The sequence below is a fragment of the Ylistrum balloti genome, unplaced genomic scaffold (genome assembly GCF_031769215.1).
Source record: "Ylistrum balloti isolate Yb309-2 unplaced genomic scaffold, AGI_CSIRO_Ybal_v1 Utg370706, whole genome shotgun sequence".
Classification (NCBI taxonomy): domain Eukaryota; kingdom Metazoa; phylum Mollusca; class Bivalvia; order Pectinida; family Pectinidae; genus Ylistrum; species Ylistrum balloti.
In genome coordinates, this window is record NW_026782423.1 from 853,672 (window position 1) to 881,546 (window position 27,875).

The 27,875-nt window shown below is 37.1% G+C and overlaps 1 protein-coding gene across 1 annotated transcript; it reads left to right on the forward strand.

Annotated features, from left to right (window-relative positions):
- Nucleotides 1-1,611: 1,611 nt before the first annotated feature.
- Nucleotides 1,612-27,650, forward strand: LOC132557678 (extracellular matrix-binding protein ebh-like). The gene is made up of 10 exons (XM_060222197.1): nucleotides 1,612-1,668; nucleotides 2,010-2,093; nucleotides 3,095-3,143; nucleotides 3,407-3,459; nucleotides 10,850-10,924; nucleotides 11,621-11,689; nucleotides 12,249-12,374; nucleotides 12,717-12,803; nucleotides 13,268-19,123; nucleotides 19,200-27,650. Exons 1-10 carry the CDS (start codon nucleotides 1,612-1,614, stop codon nucleotides 27,648-27,650), a joined length of 14,907 nt encoding a protein of 4,968 aa, XP_060078180.1.
- Nucleotides 27,651-27,875: the final 225 nt, after the last annotated feature.

A 27,875-nucleotide genomic window follows, 5' to 3' on the forward strand; every position in this document is an offset into this window, starting at 1 on the left:
CGCTAACCCTATTTCTAAGTGTTCCGCTATCCCTATTTCTAAGTGTTCCGCCTACCCTATTTCTAAGTGTTCCGCTATCCCTATTTCCAAGTGTTCCGCTAACCCTATTTCTAAGTGTGTCGCTATCCCTATTTCGAAGTGTTCCGCTATTCCTATTTCTAAGTGTGTCGTCCCTATTTCTAAGTGTTCCGCTAACCCTATTTCTAAGTGTGTCCTCTTCCGCTATCCCTATTTCTAAGTGTTCCGCTATCCCTATTTCTAAGTGTTCCGCTATCCCTATTTCTAAGTGTTCCGCCTACCCTATTTCTAAGTGTTCCGCTAACCCTATTTCTAAGTGTGTCGCTATCCCTATTTCGAAGTGTTCAGCTAACCCTATTTCGAAGTGTTCCGCCTACCCTATTTCTAAGTCTTCCGCTATCCCTATTTCTAAGTGTTCCGCTATCCCTATTTCTAAGTCTTCCGCTATCCCTATTTCTAAGTGTTCCGCCTACCCTATTTCTAAGTGTGCTAACGCTATTTCCCCATTTCGAAGTGTTCAGCTAACCCTATTTCGAAGTGTTCCGCCTACCCTATTTCTAAGTCTTCCGCTATCCCTATTTCTAAGTGTTCCGCTATCCCTATTTCTAAGTCTTCCGCCTACCCTATTTCTAAGTGTGTCGCTATTCCTATTTCGAAGTGTTCCGCTATCCCTATTTCTAAGTGTTCCGCTAACCCTATTTCTAAGTGTGTCGCTATTCCTATTTCGAAGTGTTCCGCTAACCCTTTTTCTAAGTGTTCCGCTAACCTATATCTAAAAGTTTCGCTAACCCTATTTTAAAATTGGATTTTTACATGACTGAAGTAAATATAGTTACATATTAACATTTTCAGAATCTTACACGACTTTTAATTGTTTCAATATTTGTTTCAGACTTTCTTCTAATAACTGAAATTCCTGCATTTTACGCTGTTATAACTCAGCTGTAAAGACTATTATAGTTATATATATCGTATCAGCCTTCCTTATCATGTATAGACATCACCAGTACACTTGTCGTGTACAATTTAACCATACTTGTATCGTATTGTTAAAATCTATTTTTTTATCCTATGAAGGCATATTAATTTAAGTACAATAATTTTTATCATAAGAAAACATAAACTTAGTAATAATATGTTGTAAACTAGTATATAACGCTTATATGTAGATATTTTATTAATTGTCGAAATTGTAAGTATTTAAGTTGTTGTATTAAAATATATATATATATTATTTTAAGCGTGTAAACATACAATGAAGATGACTAACTATCACCAATAGATACTGCCGTTTATATATACCGACCCCATTAATCCAACAGTCCATCGCTACATTATCTCCCTAATTAACGGTTCTGACTCTCTGGTACCCGCCCGCTATGTTTGTTTTACCTATTAAAACACTAAATATAAACTAAAGTCCCCATCACTATATAAAACCGTGAAGCCTAGGTACGACAGAAACAAAGGTCTACATCTATCTATTACGGAAATACACTTTTTAGCTTTTTTCTCTCTTGGAAGACGATTCGATAATGGGAAATAAAACGTGCTGTCTTCTGTGACCTTCACGCGGAATTCATCGTTCACAAAATGGCTAAATGTTCATCGAGACAAGTTCTCTTTCTGATTTTTAATTTCTTATTTCTGGTAAGTATATGGCTTTTACACAAATTTGTTTTTAATTGTGTATGTGTGTAATTAATTGAAAACAGCAACAAGTTACAAAAATAATGAATGGATAAACATTTAATAAATAGGTGAAGAATTTTAGAGATTATATCACAACTGACTCAACAGCTTCAGTCTCAGACCCATTAATGTACAGTCATATCCAAGATCAAAATTTATCTAGAACTTCTACTACGAAAGTTTTGTTCAAAATTTGAAGTCCATATCTCAAAACTGACAAAATAAATGAGATGGCTCTGTTTTGAAAGTATGTTGGGTAATACTGTGAACTCGTGATTTTGATTTCTTGTTCGTTACAGTGTCTAGGTCTAGGACTTGTTGGGTTTGTGACCTGGACCCTGGCTACCATTCCTAATGCTAATGAATTCATATCTGGTACACATGTAAGTATATTACCCCAGGCAACCGGTCTGTCTTTACAAATATATATATATATATATGTTGGATAATGCTGTGATCGCTTTTTAGATGTATATTTTATTCCTAATGCCAATGAATTCATATATGGCACACATATATACATCATTATATAAACATATAATATATATTAACAATATCATACATTTTATATTATATATGAGTTATAATATTGTTTTCCATTTTACATAAGATTGAAGTTTACGATAAGTGTCGTGTGGTGAATAGTTTTTGTTAATGCAATTTTTCTGTATGGTAACGTATGTACATTTCTTAATCTGTTGCTGTTAATATAACTTATAATAACATTATTTCGTATATTAAAATTCTCAAAAAACAAAAACTTCTGGCTACCACAGAATCACGATGTACTACAAGGCTTTTTACCATTCATGTATGTAGGATAAGGATGCTTTGTCCGATGATAAAAAGAGTGGTGAAACCCAAGGCTCTGACGTGCTCTTCTATTAACATAGGTCACAACTCGAAAGATGCTTGGAAGATTTTTCCCTTTGGGATTTCCCTTTCCCAGTTTACGACTGACCTCATTTGATTAGTTTAGTCTTTGCTTACTTACTTACCATTAAATACAACTGGCCACCTTTGATTTTTTAGACTTTGCTTACTTAGTTAATATTTAATTGGACAATTCATGTTAAATTGTGATATATATATGACTGACATTCTGTGGGTGTACATTTTTCTGTTACGCTGTACTGTTGTATCAGATATCTAGGTTTTATCCGAAGGGTTGAGAAACTCTCCACTCAGATTTAAACAATTACAACTTTATAACGTTTCAGAAATAGAAACTTTACATTTTTATTTGTTTCCTTTACGATTGATTGATTGATAAGAATCCGAACCTGTGTACTAGTTTATCCCTTATATAATTACACACAACCGATGGTATATTTTTACATTGGGTTAGTGGATAATTTTGACGGTATATGTTGTTTAATTGCAGGTAGTAACTTTGACCAGCTTTTGCCTTGGGATTGTGATACTCGTTATAGGTAAGTGTGATACAGTCTGACACACATATTTTCATATTTAAATGTTTTCTTAACACTTATACTGAAACAACATCAATATTGACATCCTTTTTATGTAAAAAATTGAAATTTAACAGCAGGATAACACACTAGAATAAAGTTACCTCATTCAATGGCGAATTGTGTAGAATTTTTCACTGTCTATAACATGGATTCTTTTCATCATTTGATTAGCAATACATTTCCATCATTTTGCTAACCCATTATAATTGTGCTACAAATAGGAGGAATAGGCTGTGCTGCTGGTTTCTGTAAGGGACTATGTATACTAAAAACGGTGAGTGGAAATGATATATCCTGTTGTGTAATATTGTTTGAGAACGGTACCTGTTTGATATTACAATTTGGGGGGTAATCATTATATGAGCATACCCAAGAAAGGCATTCACAAATGCACTGTATGGGAAAATCAATGATTTAAGTGAAAAGTAGATCATTTTGAATATCTAGACTTAACTTGAAGCACGAGTTTCACGGTTATCCCAGATTGTTCCTATATAAACACAGCCATTCCACGGAATTAAAATAAAACAAACTAGAGTCCATAGTAGAAACAGCAGCTAAAATATATGCTCTGAAACTTTTTTTCTCTTTTTTGGGATTTTTTCTGTTGATTTGAATTGAATTTACGATCAATTTCTACAGAAATCGTCATTGTTAAATCATAATACCATGAGTTCATGATATAAAATATTGGGTACTAAGTGTTTATGTTATGTTATATATACGGCATCCTGTGAATGTGTTATGTGATTTACATGTACCATGTCTTATGTTATGCCTGTGTATGTGTTATGTTAAAGGCACAGTGGCATGCGTTATGTTATGCCTGTGTATGTGTTATGTTATAGGCACAGTGGCATGCGTTATGTTATGCCTGTGTATGTGTTATGTTATAGGCACAGTGGCATGCGTTATGTTATGCCTGTGTATGTGTTATGTTATATGCACAGTGGAATGTGTTATATTATGCCTGTGTATGTGTTATGTTATAGGCACAGTGGCATGCGTAATGATATGCCTCTCACTGATGTTATGTTATAGGCACAGTGGCATGCGTTATGTTATGCCTGTGTATGTGTTATGTTATAGGCACAGTGGCATGCGTTGTGCGTTGTGTTAGCCTGGTTATGCCTGTGTATGTGTTATGTTATAGGCACAGTGGCATGCGTTATGTTATGCCTGTGTATGTGTTATGTTATAGGCACAGTGGCATGCGTTATGTTATGCCTGTGTATGTGTTATGTTATAGGCACAGTGGCATGCGTTATGTTATGCCTGTGTATGTGTTATGTTATAGGCATGCGTTATGTTATGCCTGTGTATGTGTTATGTTATAGGCACAGTGGCATGCGTTATGTTATGCCTATGTATGTGTTATGTTACTGTGATTATTCCTGTGAATGTGCTATATTATAGACATAGTATGTGTTACTATTTATATCATTATCCGTGATAAGGTGCTATTCATTTGTGTGTCTTTTGTACAATCTATACCATGTTTTGTCTAGTAGGTTATTTCGTTACCCTGTGTTATCTAGTATGTTATTATATCGGTACCCTGTGTTATCTAGTATTTTATTATTTCGGTACCCTGTGTTATCTGGTATGTTATTATTTCGTTACCCTGTGTTATCTAGTATGTTATTATTTCGGTACCCCGTGTAATCTAGTATGTTATTATCTCGGTACCCTGTGTTATCTAGTATGTTATTATTTCGGTACCCTGTGTTATCTAGTATGTTATTATTTCGGTACCCTGTGTAATCTAGTATGTTATTATTTCGGTACCCTGTGTTATCTAGTATTTTATTATTTCGGTACCCTGTGTAATCTAGTATTTTATTATTTCGGTACCCTGTGTTATCTGGTATGTTATTATTTCGGTACCCTGTGTTATCTAGTATTTTATTATTTCGGTACCCTGTGTTATCTGGTATGTTATTATCTCGGTACCCTGTGTTATCTAGTATTTTATTATCTCGGTACCCTGTGTTATCTAGTATTTTATTATTTCGGTACCCCGTGTAATCTAGTATGTTATTATCTCGGTACCCTGTGTTATCTGGTATGTTATTATTTCGGTACCCTGTGTTAACTAGTATGTTATTATCTCGGTACCCTGTGTTATCTAGTATGTTATTATTTCGGTACCCTGTGTTATCTAGTATGTTATTATCTCGGTACCCTGTGTTATCTAGTATTTTATTATTTCGGTACCCTGTGTAATCTAGTATTTTATTATATCGGTACCCTTTGTTATCTAGTACTTTATTATTTCGGTACCCTGTGTTATCTAGTATGTTATTATCTCGGTACCCTGTGTTATCTAGTATGTTATTATCTCGGTACCCTGTGTTATCTGGTATGTTATTATCTCGGTACCCATTGTTATCTAGTATGTTATTATTTCGGTACCCTGTGTAATCTAGTATGTTATTATATCGGTACCCTGTGTTATCTAGTATGTTATTATCTCGGTACCCTGTGTTATCTAGTATGTTATTATCTCGGTACCCTTTGTTATCTAGTATGATATTATTTCGGTACCCTGTGTTATCTAGTACTTTATTATTTCGGTACCCTGTGTTATCAAGTATTTTATTATTTCGGTACCCTGTGTTATCTAGTATGTTATTATCTCGGTACCCTGTGTTATCTAGTATGATATTATTTCGGTACCCTGTGTTATCTAGTATGTTATTATCTCGGTACCCTGTGTAATCTAGTATGTTATTATATCGGTACCCTTTGTTATCTAGTATGTTATTATCTCGGTACCCTGTGTTATCTAGTATGTTATTATATCGGTACCCTGTGTTATCTAGTATGTTATTATCTCGGTACCCTTTCTTATCTAGTATGATATTATTTCGGTACCCTGTGTTATCTAGTACTTTATTATTTCGGTACCCTGTGTTATCAAGTATTTTATTATTTCGGTACCCTGTGTTATCTAGTATGTTATTATCTCGGTACCCTGTGTTATCTAGTATGATATTATTTCGGTACCCTGTGTTATCTAGTATGTTATTATCTCGGTACCCTGTGTTATCTGGTATGTTATTATCTCGGTACCCTGTGTTATCTAGTATTTTATTATCTCGGTACCCTGTGTTATCTAGTATTTTATTATTTCGGTACCCTTTGTTATCTAGTATGTTATTATTTCGGTACCCATTGTTAACTAGTATGATATTATTTCGGTACCCTGTGTTATCTGGTATGTTATTATTTCGGTACCCTGTGTTATCTAGTATGTTATTATCTCGGTACCCTGTGTTATATAGTATGCTATTATTTCGGTACCCATTGTTAACTAGTATGTTATTATCTCAGTACCCTGTGTTATCTGGTATGTTATTATTTCGGTACCCCGTGTAATCTAGTATGTTATTATCTCGGTACCCTGTGTTATCTGGTATGTTATTATTTCGGTACCCTGTGTAATCTAGTATTTTATTATTTCGGTACCCTGTGTTAACTAATATGTTATTATTTCGGTACCCATTGTTATCTAGTATGTTATTATTTCGGTACCCTGTGTTATCTAGTATGTTATTATCTCGGTACCCTGTGTTATCTAGTATTTTATTATTTCGGTACCCTTTGTTATCTAGTATGTTATTATCTCGGTACCCTGTGTTATCTAGTATTTTATTATTTCGGTACCATGTGTAATCTAGTATTTTATTATTTCGGTACCCTGTGTAATCTAGTATTTTATTATTTCGGTACCCTGTGTTAACTAGTATGTTATTATTTCGGTACCCTGTGTTATCTAGTATGTTATTATTTCGGTACCCTGTGTTAACTAGTATGTTATTTTCTCGGTACCCTGTGTTATCTAGTATGTTATTATTTCGGTACCCTGTGTTATCTAGTATGTTATTATATCGGTACCCCGTGTTATCTAGTATGTTATTATTTCGGTACCCTGTGTTAACTAGTATGTTATTTTCTCGGTACCCTGTGTTATCTGGTATGTTATTATATCGGTACCCTGTGTTAACTAGTATGTTATTATTTCGGTACCCTGTGTTATCTGGTATGTTATTATTTCGGTACCCTGTGTAATGTAGTATTTTATTATTTCGGTACCCTGTGTAATCTAGTATTTTATTATTTCGGTACCCTGTGTAATCTAGTATGTTATTATCTCGGTACCCTGTGTTATATAGTATGCTATTATTTCGGTACCCATTGTTAACTAGTATGTTATTATTTCGGTACCCTGTGTTATCTAGTATGCTATTATTTCGGTACCCTGTGTTATATAGTATGCTATTATTTCGGTACCCATTGTTAACTAGTATGTTATTATATCGGTACCCTGTGTTATCTAGTATGTTATTATTTCGGTACCCTGTGTTATATAGTATGCTACTATTTCGGTACCTATTGTTAACTAGTATGTTATTATATCGGTACCCTGTGTTATCTAGTATGTTATTATTTCGGTACCCTGTGTTAACTAGTATGATATTATTTCGGTACCCTGTGTAATCTAGTATGTTATTATTTCGGTACCCTGTGTTATCTAGTATGTTATTATTTCGGTACCCTGTGTTATATAGTATGCTATTATTTCGGTACCCATTGTTAACTAGTATGTTATTATTTCGGTACCCTTTGTTATCTAGTATTGTATTATTTCGGTACCCTGTGTTATCTAGTATTTTATTATTTCGGTACCCTGTGTTATCTAGTATGTCATTATCTCGGTACCCTGTGTTATCTAGTATTTTATTATTTCGGTACCCTGAGATATCTAGGATGACATTATCTACGAAACCAGTGTTATCTAGTATTTTATTATTTCGGTACCCTTTGTTATCTAGTATGTTATTATCTCGGTACCCTGTGTTATCTAGTATGTTATTATTTCGGTACCCTGTGTAATCTAGTATTTTATTATTTCGGTACCCTGTGTAATCTAGTATTTTATTATTTCGGTACCCTGTGTTAACTAGTATGTTATTATTTCGGTACCCTGTGTTATCTAGTATGTTATTATTTCGGTACCCTGTGTTAACTAGTATGTTATTTTCTCGGTACCCTGTGTTATCTGGTATGTTATTATTTCGGTACCCTGTGTTATCTAGTATGTTATTATATCGGTACCCCGTGTTATCTAGTATGTTATTATTTCGGTACCCTGTGTTAACTAGTATGTTATTTTCTCGGTACCCTGTGTTATCTGGTATGTTATTATATCGGTACCCTGTGTTAACTAGTATGTTATTATTTCGGTACCCTGTGTTATCTGGTATGTTATTATTTCGGTACCCTGTGTAATGTAGTATTTTATTATTTCGGTACCCTGTGTAATCTAGTATTTTATTATTTCGGTACCCTGTGTAATCTAGTATTTTATTATTTCGGTACCCTGTGTTAACTAGAATGATATTATTTCGGTACCCTGTGTTATCTGGTATGTTATTATTTCGGTACCCTGTGTTATCTAGTATGTTATTATTTCGGTACCCTGTGTTATCTAGTATGTTATTATTTCGGTACCCTGTGTTATCTAGTATGTTATTATTTCGGTACCCTGTGTTATCTGGTATGTTATTATTTCGGTACCCTGTGTAATCTAGTATTTTATTATTTCGGTACCCTGTGTTATCTGGTATGTTATTATTTCGGTACCCTGTGTAATCTAGTATTTTATTATATCGGTACCCTTTGTTATCTAGTACTTTATTATTTCGGTACCCTGTGTTATCTAGTATGTTATTATATCGGTACCCTGTGTTATCTGGTATGTTATTATATCGGTACCCTGTGTTATCTAGTATGTTATTATATCGGTACCCTTTGTTATCTAGTACTTTATTATTTCGGTACCCTGTGTTTTCTAGTATGATATTATTTCGGTACCCTGTGTTATCTAGTATGATATTATTTCGGTACCCTGTGTTATCTAGTATGTCATTATATCGGTACCCTGTGTTATCTGGTACTTTATTATTTCGGTACCCCGTGTAATCTAGTATGTTATTATCTCGGTACCCTGTGTAATCTAGTATGTTATTATCTCGGTACCCTGTGTTATCTGGTATGTTATTATCTCGGTACCCTGTGTTATCTGGTATGTTATTATTTCGGTACCCCGTGTAATCTAGTATGTTATTATCTCGGTACCCTGTGTTATCTGGTATGTTATTATCTCGGTACCCTGTGTTATCTAGTATTTTATTATCTCGGTACCCTGTGTTATCTGGTATTTTATTATCTCGGTACCCTGTGTTATCTAGTATTTTATTATCTCGGTACCCTGTGTTATCTAGTATTTTATTATTTCGGTACCCTTTGTTATCTAGTATGTTATTATTTCGGTACCCTGTGTTATATAGTATGCTATTATTTCGGTACCCATTGTTAACTAATATGTTATTATTTCGGTACCCTGTGTTATCTGGTATGTTATTATTTCGGTACCCATTGTTAACTAGTATGTTATTATATCGGTACCCTGTGTTATCTAGTATGTTATTATTTCGGTACCCATTGTTAACTAGTATGTTATTATTTCGGTACCCTGTGTTATCTGATATGTTATTATTTCGGTACCCATTGTTAACTAGTATGTTATTATATCGGTACCCTGTGTTATCTGGTATGTTATTATCTCGGTACCCTGTATTATCTAGTATGATAGTATCTCGGTACCCTGTGTTATCTAGTATGTTATTATTTCGGTACCCATTGTTAACTAGTATGTTATTATTTCGGTACCCTGTGTTATCTAGTATGTTATTATTTCGGCACCCTGTGTAATCTAGTATTTTATTATTTCGGTACCCTGTGTTAACTAGTATGTTATTCTCTCGGTACCCTGTGTTATCTAGTATGTTATTATTTCGGTACCCTGTGTTAACTAGTATGTTATTATTTCGGTACCCTGTGTTATCTGTTATGTTATTATTTCGGTACCCTGTGTAATGTAGTGTTTTATTATTTCGGTACCCTGTGTAATCTAGTATTTTATTATTTCGGTACCCTGTGTTATCCGGTATGTTATTATTTCGGTACCCATTGTTAACTAGTATGTTATTATTTCGGTACCCTGTGTTAACTGGTATGTTATTATTTCGGTACCCTGTGTTAACTGGTATGTTATTATTTCGGTACCCTGTGTTATTTAGTATGTTATTATATCGGTACCCTGTGTTAACTAGTATGTTATTATCTCGGTACCCTGTGTTATCTAGTATGTTATTATCTCGGTACCCTGTGTTATCTAGTATGTTATTATTTCGGTACCCTGTGTTATCTAGTATGTTATTATTTCGGTACCCTGTGTTATCTGGTATGTTATTATTTCGGTACCCATTGTTAACTAGTATGTTATTATCTCGGTACCCTGTGTTATCTAGTATGTTATTATCTCGGTACCCTGTGTTAACTAGTATGATATTATTTCGGTACCCTGTGTTATCTAGTATGTTATTATTTCGGTACCCTGTGTTAACTAGTATGATATTATTTCGGTACCCTGTGTTATCTAGTATGTTATTATATCTGTACCCTGTGTTATCTAGTATGTTATTATCTCGGTACCCTGTGTTATCTGGTATGTTATTATCTCGATATCTAGTATGCTATTATTTCTTTTCCCTATGCTGTCTAGTATGTAAACATTTCCATACCTACATTTTCAGTATGTCGGATTCATGTTGACCCTACTGTTCCTGGAACTCGGACTAATATTTTTTATTTATGCCGAAAAATCGCAGGTAATAAGATTTAATGTTCAATACTAGCCGTGACTAGTAGGTCTTTTCCATACTGTATCGGAAATTCAACAAGAACGGAACTAATTTCGACTAAAGCTGGCTTAAGATAGCTGATATACCGAAAAATCGTAAATAATTTGTTATTAAGTTGTTAGGGAATCTCGTTATTAATTTTAGATAAGAGCAAGCAGAAAATAGTGGTATTGGGATTGAGAAGTTGAAACTATGACCGATTTCAAAGGCATTATTTTGTTACATTTTATTTGCCTTCGCAATCATTAACGAATACATTGTAAAAAATCAAATCGGGACTTGCTATGCATGCTAAACTATTAGTTACTATATTAAACAAAAGTACTGTAAAATCATATCTTTTCGTCGGGCTTAAATTTCCCTCTTTTTGAAAAAAGAAACGTTCGTGGATATATATAACTCAATATATACTTTATACTAATCAGCTGTTCGTGATCATATAAACTCGTTGATTAAGGGTATCCACGAAAATAAACCCCCACCAAAATGAATGATCACTGATAATATTTTTTGAATAAGTAACCAAAATGTTTGCAGTTAATGAGCGAAGCCTTGCACAGGAACGTTCCAATCATTGTTTTTATTGTTGCAACTTTTGTCCGTATTTTATATAGAATAGTTATTTTTGCTTTCCTCTATTTTTGCTTTTCCACTATTCAATAGATCCCTAGCGTCATAGTGGAGTCTTGGGACGGGCTGAATACAGACACACAGTATAAGATTCAGAGTGAGGTAAGTCAGTCCTGGTATATTGACTTTACATGATTTAATGACATTTAAGTTATCATATACTTATGATCTCCATGTGTATACCATCACTTATACAACACTACATAGTAAGTCCAGTCCGGTATCAATATGTTGCTTTATTTCAATTTCCTTACGGTGATGTGGGGTCACCTTTATTTGTCTAATTGTTACATAAAAGTTGTATTTTAATGTGATGTAATATCGCTTTTAGCTAATGGTTACATAACAGTTGTATTAGGGTGATGCGATGTCACTTTGTTTAAGCTAATTCTAACATTACAGTTGTATCAAGGTGATGTGTTGTCAATTATTTTTTGCTAATTGTTACATAAAAGTTTAAACAAGGTGCTGTGTTGTCACCTCTGTTTGGCTAATTCTTACATGAAAGTTGTATCAAAGTGGTGTGTTGTCCCTCTTTTTTGCTAATTGTTACACAACAGTTGTATCATGGTGATTTGACGTCAACTTTATGTTGCTATTGGTTATACTTTAGTTGAAACAATGTGGAATGATCTGTTATCTTTTTACGGCTGGATTATAGTTGGAGTGCTGCGGTATAGAAAACTACACAGAGTACGGAACAGACGTGGAATCGTACCCTTCTAGCTGCTTTGTAGTATATGACGTCACAGGCATCATCGAAAAAACAGTCGACAATCTCTTCACGGTAGACTGATTTTCCAACTTTTATCTATTTTTTCATTTTTTGTATCCTAGATTAACTGTTCTTTCGACTGTTGTGTTTTTTTCAGACAGAAATTTGACAGAGCTGTCGACTTATACACATACTGTATATCCCAACTCGCCGGAATTATCATGATAGGTAGAATTATTCAACGTCAGGAGGAATTCAAGCGACACGTTTCTTTTCATAAAATGCTCAATGAATCCAATTAATTAAATCACGCTTTTATACCATCAGCATTAAAATTAAGTAAAAATAAACATCCTTAACCTGGAGCTATTGGTTAAGTGCATGTTGTTTAATAGAACACCATTTTTGTTTCAGGCGGACTGTCTGACTCAGATGCAAAACTGGCTGAATGACCACGTTCCGATATGGGTTTCTGTCCTCGTGGCCATTGCTGTAATAGAGGTAGGTGGCTGGTTTGTAATTATCAAATGAAATGTGATAATTGGATCTAGTACATTATTATGTACATTAAGATATTAATTTCCGTTTAAAAGTGACAAAGCATCTTCTGGCCACCGGCCAAGATATTATTAAGATTCTTGAATTAAAAAAGAAACCAGAAGCTTGCAACAAAGAGAATATATTTTTCTGTGAGGTTTTTGTTTCTTCATAAATTTTGTTTTCGACGTCATTATTTTTCCCATTTTAGTTACATTTTTGAAAAAAAGTTTTATAAATACAGTAGATAATATCACTTGCTGATCACGTGATGATAGAAATATCTGTTTGCAGCACTATGGAAAAGATGAGACAGGTATTTAATATTTTAACACTTAGATAGATATTTACATTTCAGTAAAGCTCAGACGTACAATACATCAGAACTTATTGAAACACATCTTTTTTTTCTGTTCTTTATCATACAGTGCTTAAGCGGCATCACCTCGTGTATATTTCTTCAAAGAATTCACAAGAAGTTGAAGGTCGAACCTGATGACGACGAGGACGGGACAAATGTTGATACAGAAATGGCGGTCATGGAGACAGGTGCATCGAACGATGGAAACTCCGAGGACACTTCGAATCAGGGAAATGAGGAAAGAGACAATTCTAATGGTTTGATTATTGTGACCCCAGCACCGGACCAATATATCAAAGACAATACAACAATTGACTACCTAAGTGAGAATGACTTAGAGACATTGTCAACAAAATCTAACGTCGATGAAAAAGAACAAACAACTGATGTTGGAAACTCTCATTCTAGTATTAATGGCCCTAGCCTGATAGTTGTATCTTCTGCTTCAAAACAAGAAGCAGCTGTGAAGGAAACCAAAGAATCTGTTACTGACACAGACGTAGAAGTCACAAATCATACACAAATGGCCCCCGAAGATCAAAAAGACACTAGAAAAGAGGAAAACGGTGAAGATTCAGTTTCCATTGAAAGTACATCCGACCAACCTGTTGTGATTGTGGCCTCTGTTACTAACGGAGAAACGTGTGCAATAAAGAAAAGTGATGCCATTGTTGAAGACAAATACAAGTCATCAGAACAGGATAAAGTGGAGGAGTCAGAAGACTTGAACGAAGGGGATGAGAAAATTGACAATAGTAGTACACAAGATCAAGTTATGATTGCAGTCATCGCAGGATCGAAGACGGATTCATCCAAGGAAACGGAAGGAAATGGTTTAGTAGAAAATGATCAAGTGGATGTTGTTACACAGCCGTCTCCTAGTGACGAAGGAAAACATGAAAGTCTAACTGATCAGACACTGGAAATGAATACTTCAGCTTCAGTTGCAGAGATGTCTACCGAAAACGAAACAACAGAGTTACCTTTGTCAGATGACATTGTCACACCAGACGGTAAAGCCCAAAACACATCGTTAGAGGAGAACAACGACAGAAACACAGTCGATACCGATTCAATTCGTAGTTCACCGGATCCTAGCTTGTTACTGCTTGCCTCTGTTAAAAAGCTTGACGCTAACGAAAAGGAAACTAAGGACACTGTTGCTGACATAGAAATGGATGCAGAAGTATTGACACAAATGACACCCAAAGATGATGAACAAGGAAGTGGTTCCATTCAATGTGAATCCGACCCGTCATCGATGTCTGTCATACCGAAGGACGAAATGATTACGGAACGGAAATCAGACGCGGAAGAAGCAGTGAACGAAGATGTCATCTCGAACCAGAAGGAACTCGATGCGTCACTGATTGTGATGGCTTCTATGTGTCAAAGTGAAACATCAACAGTACAGGAACTCAAAGATTCTACCGAAAAGAGCGATGCCGTGTCGACACATATGAATACAGATAATATCACAGACAATGGCGAGGAGGATATCTCTAACGAAATCAGTCACGATGGTGTAGGTGACTCTCATTCTAGTATCAATGGTCCTCCCCTGGTAGTTGTATGTTCTGCGTCAGAAAATGAAGCAGCTGTGAAAGTAACCAACGATTCTGTTACCGGCACAGACGAAGAAATCACAAATCACACACAAATGGCCCAAGAAGATCAAAAAGACACTAGAAAAGAGGAAAACGATGAAGATTCAGTTTCCATTGAAAGTACATCCGACCAACCTGTTGTGATTGTGGCCTCTGTTACTAACGGAGAAACGTGTGCAATAAAGAAAAGTGATGCCATTGTTGACGACAAATCCGAGTCATCAGAACAGGATAAAGTGGAGGAATCAGAATACTTAAACGAAAGGGATGAGAAAATTGACAATACTAGTACACAAAATCAAGTTATGATTGCAGCCATCGCAGGATCGAAGACGGATTCATCCAAGGAAACGGAAGGAAATGGTTTAGTAGAAAATGATCAAGTGGATGTTGTTACACAGCCGTCTCCTAGTGACGAAGGAAAACATGAAAGTCTAACTGATCAGACACTGGAAATGAATACTTCAGCTTCAGTTGCAGAGATGTCTACCGAAAACGAAACAACAGAGTTACCTTTGTCAGATGACATTATCACACCAGACGGTAACGCCCAAAACACATCGTTAGAGGAGAACAATGACAGAAACACAGTCGATACCGATTCAATTCGAAGTTCACCTGATCCTAGCTTGTTACTGCTTGCCTCTGTTAAAAAGCTTGACGCTAACGAAAAGGAAACTAAGGACACTGTTGCTGACATAGAAATGGATGCAGAATTATTGACACAAATGACACCCAAAGATGATGAACAGGGAAATGTTTCCATTCAATGTGAATCCGACCCGTCATTGATGTCTGTCATACCGAAGGACGAAATGATTACGGAACAGAAATCAGACGCGGAAGAAGCAGTGAACGAAGATATTAGCTCGAACCATAGGGAACTCGATGCGTCACTGATTGTGATGGCTTCTATGTGTCAAAGTGAAACATCAACAGTACAGGAACTCAAAGATTCTACCGAAAAGAGCGATGCCGTGTCGACACATATGAATACAGATAATATCACAGACAATGGCGAGGAGGATATCTCTAACGAAATCAGTCACGATGGTGTAGGTGACTCTCATTCTAGTATCAATGGTCCTCCCCTGGTAGTTGTATGTTCTGCGTCAGAAAATGAAGCAGCTGTGAAAGTAACCAACGATTCTGTTACCGGCACAGACGAAGAAATCACAAATCACACACAAATGGCCCAAGAAGATCAAAAAGACACTAGAAAAGAGGAAAACGATGAAGATTCAGTTTCCATTGAAAGTACATCCGACCAACCTGTTGTGATTGTGGCCTCTGTTACTAACGGAGAAACGTGTGCAATAAAGAAAAGTGATGCCATTGTTGACGACAAATCCGAGTCATCAGAACAGGATAAAGTGGATGAATCAGAATACTTAAACGAAAGGGATGAGAAAATTGACAATACCAGTACACAAAATCAAGTTATGATTGCAGCCATCGCAGGATCGAAGACGGATTCATCCAAGGAAACGGAAGGAAATGGTTTAGTAGAAAATGATCAAGTGGATGTTGTTACACAGCCGTCTCCTAGTGACGAAGGAAAACATGAAAGTCTAACTGATCCAACACTGGAAATGAATACTTCAGCTTCAGTTGCAGAGATGTCTACCGAAAACGAAACAACAGAGTTACCTTTTTCAGATGACATTGTCACACCAGACGGTAAAGTCCAACACTCATCGTTAGAGGAGAACAACGACAGAAACACACATGATACCGATTCAATTCGAAGTTCACCTGATCCAAGCTTGTTACTGCTTGCCTCTGTTAAAAAGCTTGACGCTAACGAAAAGGAAACTAAGGTCACTGTTGCTGACATAGAAATGGATGCAGAAGTATTGACACAAATGACACCCAAAGATGATGAACAAGGAAGTGGTTCCATTCAATGTGAATCCGAACCGTCATCGATGTCTGTCATACCGAAGGACGAAATGATTACGGAACGGAAATCAGACGCGGAAGAAGCAGTGAACGAAGATGTCATCTCGAACCAGAAGGAACTCGATGCGTCACTGATTGTGATGGCTTCTATGTGTCAAAGTGAAACATCAACAGAACAGGAACTCAAAGATTCTACCGAAAAGAGCGATGCCGTGTCGCCACATATGAATACAGATAATATCACAGACAATAGCGAGGATGACATCTCTAACGAAATCAGTTCCGATAGTGTAGGTAACTCTCATTCTATTATCAATGGCCCTCCCCTGATAGTTGCATCTTCGGCTTCAGAAAATGAAACAGCTGTGAAAGAAACAAACGATTCTGTTACCGGCACAGACGTAGAAGTCACAAATCATACACTAATGACCCCCGAAGATCCAAAAGACACTAGAAAAGAGGAAAACGATGAAGATTCAGTTTCCATTGAAAGTACATCCGACCGGCCTGTTGTAATATTGGCCTCTGTTACTAACGGAGAAACGTGTGCAATAAAGAAAAGTGATTCCATTGTTGACGACAAATCCGAGTCATCAGAACAGGATAACGTGGAGGATTCAGAATACTTAAACGAAAGGGATGAGAAAATTGACAATACTAGTACACAAGATCAAGTTATGATTGCAGCCATCGCAGGATCGAAGACGGATCATTCCAAGGAAACGGAAGGAAATGATTTAGTAGAAGTGGATGTTGTTACACAGCCGTCTCCTCCTAGTGACGGAGGAAAACAAGAAAGTCTAACAGATCCGACACTGGAAATGAATACTTCAGCTTCAGTTGCAGAGATGTCTACCGAAAAGGAAACAACAGAGTTACCTTTTTCAGATGACATTGTCACACCAGACAGTAACGCCCAAAACACATCGCTAGATGAGAAAAATGACAGAAACACAGATGATACCGATTCAATTCGAAGTTCACCTGATCCTAGCTTGTTACTGCTTGCCTCTGTTAAAAAGCTTGACGCTAACGAGAAAGAAACTAAGGACACTGTTGCTGACATAGAAATGGATGCAGAAGTATTGACACAAATGACACCCAAAGATGATGAACAAGGAAATGTTCCTATTCAATGTGAATCCGACCCGTCATCGATGTCTGTCATACCGAAGGACGAAATGATTACGGAACAGAAAGCAGACGCGGAAGAAACAATGAGTGCAGAACAATCCGAGATCAATGATATGATAAAAGACGACAAAAATGCAACAGGCGAAGCTATAAGCTCGATCCAGAAGGAACTCGATTTGTCACTGATTATGATGGCCTCTGTGTGTCAAAAGGAAACGTCAGCTGCGAAGGAACTCAATGATTCTACTGAAAATATCGATGCCGGGTCGACACATATGAATACAGATGGTATCACAGACAAAGGCGAAGATGGAGATGACACACCTAGAGACCTGATTTACGATGGCAAAAGTGATGAAGGAGACATTTCTGGGTCATCTTTGTTAGAAGAAAAGACGTTGTCAAAAAAAGAAGAAAGTAAAAAGATAGGTCTTATGGACAATAACGAAGAAGAAATGAAGCTTGTTAGTGACCATAATGATATAAAAAATGAAATCGTAGAAGACAAAATAACGCCTGCAATGTCTCAGGTGGTTTACGTTTCCGTACATGACGATGAAACAACTCCAAGGGAAGAATTCGGAAAACCAGAGGATCACTTGAAACTCAACGGACTGACAGGAGATAGCAGCAATAATGAAGACATCGAAGACATTAATACTTATACTGAAAATGAAACGAACGAGACTTTTTCTCCGTCACATATTGTTCCCGTCGAAATAAAGGACGAGAGCAAAGATGAGACTAATGATGGAAATATTTTTCACCAAGATTTATCAGATTCCACTTCGGAACTGATTGCATCAGCATCAGTTGAACTTACTCCTGAAAATGATAGGTTCGCCGGATGTTTATCATTACAAGGAGAAAAGGAAATATCAACTTCAGCAGCATCTGGTAACGAGCAAAACACTAAAAATATGGAAAACAAAGACATGGACAAAGACGTACTGGTTCATGTTGATAGTAGCGATGTGTCACAGGATAATAAAGAAGGCAGAACTAAAGATGAAAATCATACTCATGATAGCATAAATCCTATTTTGGAACTCGTAGCGTTGGCACCAAGAGATGAAGCTTCTGGAATTGATGTTACCTCAGGCAAACCAGAGATCGATCAGATGGCGTCCACTGATCTGAAATCTGACATCAATATATCAGTTACAAGCGATGAGAAATTGGAACTAGCATCGCCATTGATAATACCGGAGGCGTCTTTCATCAAGAGAAACGATTTAGCTGAAAAAGAACAAATAAACTCATTTACAATTGAGCAACAGGTAAACAACAATAAAAATGACACAGCCGATGAAAATATTTCAAATAGTTTTAAAGCTGGATCAAAATGTTCCGAAGACAAATAGTGAAAATATAGGGCCAGATGAAACAGTGGATATCGCAGAAAGCGCGGGCCTTGGCAAAATCGCGGAAATGTTATCCAACGACATTGTAATTAAACAAGACCTACCAGATTCCGTTTCTGTGACATTAACTGATGAATCAGGTGGAAAAGTGGAAAACATAGACAACACAGAAAACAAAGATATCGACAAAGAAGTATTGGAGCCTGTTGATAGCAGCGATGTGTCAGGGGATTATAGAGAAAGAACTGAAGATAAAGATCACAATATCGAGGGAATGAATTCTACAGCGGAACTCGTTGTTTCGGCATCAACAGATGAAGCCTCCAGAGCTACTGTTGCTCCAACATCTTCGAGAGAAGACATCACTGGAAATATAGGGATCGATCAGGTTACGTCTGCTGATTTGACTTCTGACATCAATATTGCAAGTACAAGAGATGAGAATCTAGAACTACTATCGCAGATGATAATACCGAAGGCATCCTTAATCGACAGCAACGAGGTTTCTAAAACAGAACAAATCAGCTCATCAACAACGGAGAAAGAGGATAACGATAAAACGGAGGAAACAGCTGACGACAATAATATAAGTTATTTCACAGTTGATACCGCGCTGGATCAGAGTGTTCTGAAGACAAATAGCGAAAATATAGAACCAGAGAAATCAGGGAATATCACGGAAAATGCGGGCCTTGACAAAACTTCATTGGAGACGATACAGAATGGTGTCACGACATATGGTAGCAAATCGAAAATAGAGAATGACATCATACTATACACGAGTCTACATGGTGCTTCTTTGGATCTAGATACTGTGAGATCAAACGATCTAATCTCAGACGAAAACCCAGATTTTGTAGAAACGGAAGGTTTTGAAACATTGCAGCCTTTGTCTCTCACCGATGTACCACAGCACAGAAGAGATGAAGCAGCTGAGGACAAGGCTCACAATAAAGACACATACAATATAACACTTGAACAAGTTATTTCGGTATCTGAAGATACAGCCGGATCACTAACCCTTCTTCCTGGTGACTCTAAAAAAGGTGTCGTTGAATCTGTTAATGTGACAAACGATAACAATAATGGAACCACATTCGAATCAGCTGTGATTGATGTTTCTGCAGGAGAACAATTTAAAGTCATATCCGAATCAATAGAATCAATAAAGAATGACCAAATCACAAAGGAAAACGAGGAGATAATATCAAACGATATTGTTCCCAAAGAAGACCTACTGGATTCTTTTGTGGAGTCTGCTTCTGTGACATCAACAAATGAACCATATGGAAAAGTTGAAGACATAGGTAAAACTGAAAACGAAGACAAGGAAGTATTGGATCCTATTGATAGTAGCGATGTGTCAGAGGATGATAAAGTGGGCAGAACTGACGTTGAAGATAGTAGTCATGAGAGAATGAATCCTACTATGGAACTCGCAGCTTCAGCATCAACAGGAAAAGACATCACAGACACAATAGAGATCGATCTCATTGGCTCCGGTGATCTGAAGTCTAACATGAACGTTGCAATTTCAAGCGATGAGAAATTGGAACTAGCACCATCGTTGACGATACCAGAAGCATACTTAATCGTTAGAAATGAGTTATCTGAAAAAGAACAAATCAGCTCATTAACAACGGAGAAAGGGAATAACGATGACAAGGATGACAAAACCGATGAAAATATTTCAAATAACTTTACTGTTGATATCGCGCTGGATCAAAGTGTTCTGATGACAAATAGGGAAAGCACAGGACCAGAGGAAACAGGAAATATCACAGAAAATGTGGGCCTTGACAAAACGTCATTGGAGACGATACAGGATGCGGAGCAAGTTGATTTAGCATCTGAACATGCAGCTAAATCTCTTACCAATCTTCCAAACCACTCCGAAAAAGACATCGATAAGTCTGTTGATGTGAAAAGCGATAACAATGAAGACACTATACACGAATCAGATATAGCTGAGGTTTCCCCTGGAGAAGAATGCAAAATTATATCCGATTCATTAGAGAATGCCGACATCACAAAGGAAAACGAGGAAGTGTTATCTCACGACCTTGTTTTCGAACAAAGCCTATCGGATTTTTCCGTGGAATCCGCTTCTGTGACATTAACTAATGAAACGTCCGGAGAAGTTGAAAACATAGATAACACCGAAAACGAAGATACAGATAAAGCAGTACCGGATGATTTTCATATCAGCGATGTTTCACAGGATAATACAGTAGACACAACTGAAAATAAAGAGAATAATCATGGTAGAATGAATCCTGCGTTGGAAATAACAGCTTTGGCAACAACAAATGAAGGACCTATACTCAATGTTGCTGCGAATATCCCGGGAGAAGACAACACAGGCACAGTAGAAATCGATGAAATGGCGTCCTCTGATATGAAGCCTTACATGAACACTGCGATTACAAGCGATGGGAAATTGGAACTAGCACCATCGTTGACGATACCAGAGGCATACTTAATCGACAGAAACGAGTTATCTGAAAAAAAGCAAATCAGCTCATCAACAACGGAGAAAGGGAATAACGATGACAAGGATGAAAAAACCGATGAAAATAGTTTGAATAACTTTACTGTTGATATCGCGCTGGATCAAAGTGTTCAGATGACAAATAGCGAAAGCACAGGACCAGAGGAAACAGGAAATATCACAGCAAATGTGGGCCTTGACAAAACGTCATTGGAGACGATACAGGATGCGGATATGACAAATGGTACCGAAAAGGAAATAATGAAAGACAACATTCTACGCACCAGTCAGCATTGTGCTTCTTTGGATCTAGGTACTGTGATATCGAACGGTTTTAACTCAACAACATTGCAGCCTTTACCTCTCACTGATGTAACACAGCACAAAAACGATGAAGCAGTTGAGGACAATGCTCACAGTAAAGATACACATGATACAACACTTAAACAAATTGATTCAGTACCTGAAGATGCGGCCAAATCTCTTACCATACCTCCAAGCGACTCCGAAAAAGACGTCGATGAGTCTGTTGATATGAAAAGCGATAACAATGAAGAAACCATACACGAATCAGATATAGTTGAGGTTTCCCCTGGAGAAGAATGCAAAATTATATCCGATTCATTAGAGAATGCCGACATCACAAAGGAAAACGAGGAAGTGTTATCTCACGACCTTGTTTTCAACCAGAACCTACCGAATTTTTCTGTGGAATCCGCTTCTGTGATATCAACTAGTGAAACGTCCGGAGAAGTGGAAAACATAGATAACACCGAAAACGAAGATACAGACAAAGTAGTTCCGGATGATTTTCATATCAGCGATGTCTCACAGGATAATAAAGAAGACACAACTGAAGATAAGGAGAATAATCACGATGGAGGGAATCCCACGTTGGAAATTTCAGCTTTGGCAACAACAAATGAAGGACCTAGACTCAACGTTGCTGCGAATTCCCTGGGAGAAGACAGCACAGGCAAAATAGTGATCGATCAAATGGCGTCCGCTGATCTGAAGCCTGACATGAAGGCTGCGATTATAAGCGATGAGAAATTGGAACTAGCGCCGTCGTTGACGATACCAGAAGCAAACTTAATCGACAGAAACGAGTTATCTGGAAAAGAAAAAATCAGCTCATCGACTACGGAGCGAGTGGATTACGATAAAAAGGATGAAAAAACCGATGAAAATAGTTTGAATAACTTTACAGTTGATACCGCGCTGGATCAAAGTGTTCTTATGACAAGTAACGAAAGCACAGGACCAGAGGAAACAGGGAATATCACAGAAAATGCGGGCCTTGATAAAACTTTATTGGAGACGATACAGGATGGAGAAATGACAGATGGTACCCAAAAAGAAATAATCAACGACAACGTTCTCAACAAGAGTCTCAAGGATGATTCATTTGAATTAGATAATGTGATGTCAGCAAATGGAATCTCGGGAGAAAAGGAAAACACAGAGTTTGCGGAAACGGAAGATTTAGAAAAATCCACTCGGCACTCATTCAGTCCGACGAATGCATCACAGCACATAAATGAGGAAGCAGTTGAGGACAAAACTAACAACCAGGATACAGATAATACCACAAAGGAACAAGTTGATTCAGTACCTGAACATGCAGCCAAATCTCTTACCATTCTTCCAGGCGACTCCGAAAAAGACATCGATGAGTCTGTTGATGAGAAAAGCGATACCATTGAAGAAACTATACACGAATCAGATGTGGTTGAGGTTTCCCCTGGAGAAGAATGCAAAATCATATCCGATTCATCAGAGAATGTCGACATCACAAAGGAAAACGAAGAAGTTTTATCCCACCACCTTGTTTTCAACCAAAGCCTACCGGATTTTTATGTGGAATCCGCTTCTGTGATATCAACTAGTGAAACGTCCGGAGAAGTAGGAAACAAAGATAACACCGAAAACAAAGATATGGATAAAGAAGTATTGGATCCAGTTGAAAGTAACAATGTGTCCCAAGAAAAAAATGAGGGCCAAATTGAAAACGAAGATCACAACCCTGAAATAACGAATCTTACTTTGGGACTTGCAGTTCCGATATCTACAGATAAAGCTTCTGGAATCAATGTTGATTCAGGCACAATAGAGATCGATCAAATGGTGTCCGCTGATCTGAAGTCTGACATGAATACTGTGGTTACAAGCGATGGGAAATTTGAACTAGCGCCGTCGTTGACGATACCAGAAGCATACTTAATCGACGGAAACGAGTTATCTGGAAAAGAACAAATCGGCTCATCAACAACGGATCTAGTAAATAACGATGACAAGGATGAAAAAATGGATGAAAATAGTTCGAATAACTTTACAGTTGATACCGCGCTGGATCAAAGTGTTCTGATGACAAATAGCGAAAGCACAGGACCAGAGGAAACAGGGAATATCACAGAAAATGTGGGCCTTGATAAAACTTTATTGGAGACGATACAGGATGTGGATATGACAGATGGTACCAAAAGAGAAATAGTCAACGACAATGTTCTCAACAAGAGTCTCAAGGATGAGTCGTTCGAATTAGATAATGTGATGTCAGCAAATGGAATCTCGGGAGAAAAGGAAAACACAGAGTTTGCGGAAACGGAAGATTTAGAAAAATCCTATGCATCACAGCACATAAATGAGGAAGCAGCTGAGGACACAACTTACAACCAGAATATACAAATTACAACAGAGGAAAAAGTTGATTCAGCACCTGAAGATGAAGCCAAATCTCTTACAATTCTTCAAAGCGACTCCGAAAAAGACGTCGATGAGTCTGTTGATGTGATAAGCGATAACAATGAAGAAACTTTACACGAATCAGATATAGTTGACGTTTCCACTGGAGAGGAATGCAACATTATATCCGATTCATCAGAGAATACCGACATCAGAAAGGAAAACGAGGAAGTGTTATCTCACGACCTTGTTTTCAACCAGAACCTACCGATTTTTTCTGTGGAATCCGCTTCTGTGATATCAACTAATGAAACATCCGGAGAAGTGGAAAACATAGATAACACCGAAAACAAAGACATAGACAAAGTAGTTCCGGATGATGTTGATATCGGCGATGTCTCACAGGAAAACACAGTAGACAAAATTGAAGATAAGGAGAATAATCATGATAGAGTTAATCCTGTGTTGGAAATTTCAGCTTTGGCAACAACAAATGAAGGACCTAGACTCAATGTTGCTCCGATTTCCCCGGGAGAAGACATCACAGGCACAATGGAGATAGATGAAGTGGCGTCCGCTGATATGAAGTCTGACATGAACACTACGATTACAACGGAGCAAGCGAATAACGATAACAAGGATGAAAAAACGGATGAAAATATTTCAAACAGCTTTACAGATGATACCGCGCTGGATCAAAGTGTTCAGATGACAAATAGCGAAAACACAGGACCAGAGGAAACAGGGAATATCACAGAAAATGCGGGCCTTGATAAAACTTTATTGGAGACGATACAGGATGCGGATATGACAGATGGTACCAAAAGAGAAATAGTCAACGACAATGTTCTCAACAAGAGTCTCAAGGATGAGTCGTTCGAATTAGATAATGTGATGTCAGCAAATGGAATCTTGGGAGAAAAGGAAAACACAGAGTTTGCGGAAACGGAAGATTTCGAAAAATCCTATGCATCACAGCACATAAATGAGGAAGCAGATGAGGACAAAACTAACAACCAGGATATACATAATACAACAAAGGAACATGTTGAAGATGCAGCTAAATCTCTTACAATTCTTCCAGGCGACTCCGAAAAAGACGTCGATGAGTCTGTTGATGTGAAAAGCGATAACAATGAAGAAACTTTACACGAATCAGATATAGTTGAGGTTTCCAATGGAGAAGAATGCAACATTATATCCGATTCATTAGAGAATACCAACATCACAAAGGAAAACGAGGAAGTGTTATCTCACGACCTTGTTTTCAATCAAACTGAAAATGAAAATCACAATCCTGTGATATCAACTAATGAAACATCAGGAGTAGTGGAAAACAAAGATATAGATAACGTAGTTCCGGAAGCTGTTGATGCAAGCTATGTGTCACAGGATAATGAAGAAAACATAAATGCAGACAAGGATCATAATCATGAAAATATTAATCCCACTGTGGAACTTGTAGCTTCAATATCAACAGATGAAATCTCTGGAATTAACATTACTCCTTCTACATCAGGAAAAGACATCACAGGCACAATAGATACCGATCAAATGGCGTCCACTGACCTGAAGTCTGGTAGCAATTTTGAAATTGCAACTAATGAACCATTGGAACTGACACCGTCGTTAATGATTCCAGACACGTCGTCAATCGACAAGAAAGAAAAAGAACGCATAAACCCATCGTCACCAGTGTTACAGAATTACGATAAGAAAAACGAGAAAGCTGAAGTGAACCAATTGTATCCGATTAAAAATGACATTCCCCTGGATCGAAGTGCCCCGTTGTCAAGTAAAGAAATCACGAAGCAAGAGAAAAGTAAAGATATTACAGAAAACGCAGTTATTGGCAAAACCTCAATGGAACCGAAACAGAATGGCTACATATCAGGAAAAGAAAACACTGATGAAGTAGAAAACGAAGATTTGGACAAAACAGCATTGCAATTTCTAAATTCTGCTCTGGATAGAAAAATGGAAACAGCTGAGGCAATGTGTCAAAATCAGGATACAATACCCTCTTTGGAACAAGATGCAGCGGTGTCTGTAGATGAAGCCAAAACAATATTTGTTGTTCCTAACGACTCTGAAAATAACGCTGATGAGTCGGATGATATGAAAAACTGGAACAATATTGTACCGACATCCAAATCAACTGAGCATGAAGACAGTACAAAGGATAATAATGAGGTAATATCTGACAACATTGTTCCCAACCGGAGGCCTCGTGGTCCTTCTTTGGAATCAGTTTCTGTAATATCAACAGATGAACCTTTCAGAACAGAGGAAATCATAGACAAAAGTGAGATAAAAGATACGAACAATGACGCATTAAAATCTGTAGGTACTGAAGATTTCTCACAGGATAAGAAGGATATGTCTAAAGACAAGGATACCATTCACGATACAATCACAAATGATCACAAGGGACAAATAACAGATGTTCCGGGTATCATATCTACTGATGAATGCGGCAACATTTCTAATGGGATTATAGACAATACTGCCATGAATCATTCTGCAAAAGAGCGAAATTCTTACATCACGGAAGATGTTGATGTCATCCACGATTTACAGACACAAACAGTCATGATTTACAATGACGATGCATCTGAGAAAAACAACGATGAAATGTCGAAAACTAATGAAATAAAAACTGACAAAGACAGGGTTCAGAAACCGGTTAATCCTTCCTCAGAAGAAGATTTTGTGGAATCAACAGATCATGCCACTACCGTAAATGACCTTCCGGTTGAAACAGAAATCAACATTCAACGTTTACGTGATGCAGATGAACAAAATGTCCCCGGCGATAGCCTTAATTACTCCATTAAGGTTGATTCTAAAGATGTCATGCTCGATAAAGAGGGAGGCGCGAAGTCAAAATCCCAAGGAAAGTCTGCGAGTACAAATAACGTTAATGACCGAGAGGAGAATTCAGACACCGAAGAGTACAAAGATGCTTTGGAGTATCTACCAGAAAAAGACAAGGAGGAAGAATTTACACTTGCACCAGAACAGAAAACCGTCGATGTAAATGTCAATCTGAAATCTAAGAGACAAAAGAATGCAAAGTTATCGCCCTCAAGAGACCCACCAGGAATTAAAAAGAGGACTAAAATTAGTACGAAAGATGCAGCCAAAAGAGATTCTGTAAAATCCAGTAACGACAGAGAAGAAAAGGGCCGTAAAGAAATGATTAAACCACAGCAGAGCAGTTTTAAAAGCAAACCAAAATACAGAAATCCGAACGCTTGGAAATAAAATACAGTAAGAACTTCAGCAGAAACACCTAAATATAGCCAAAAGTTTCATCAACCTAATCCATTAGTGAACTGGAATATTAGCAGATGAGAGTAATTTGCTAATGTTAATTCATTTCGCTGTAAATTCATATCGAAAAAGAAAAACAAATGACTACCGTTATCTAGACAGTTAAGAGATCGAAGAATTGATTGAATATATAATTGTTATCAAATTGGAAAAGAA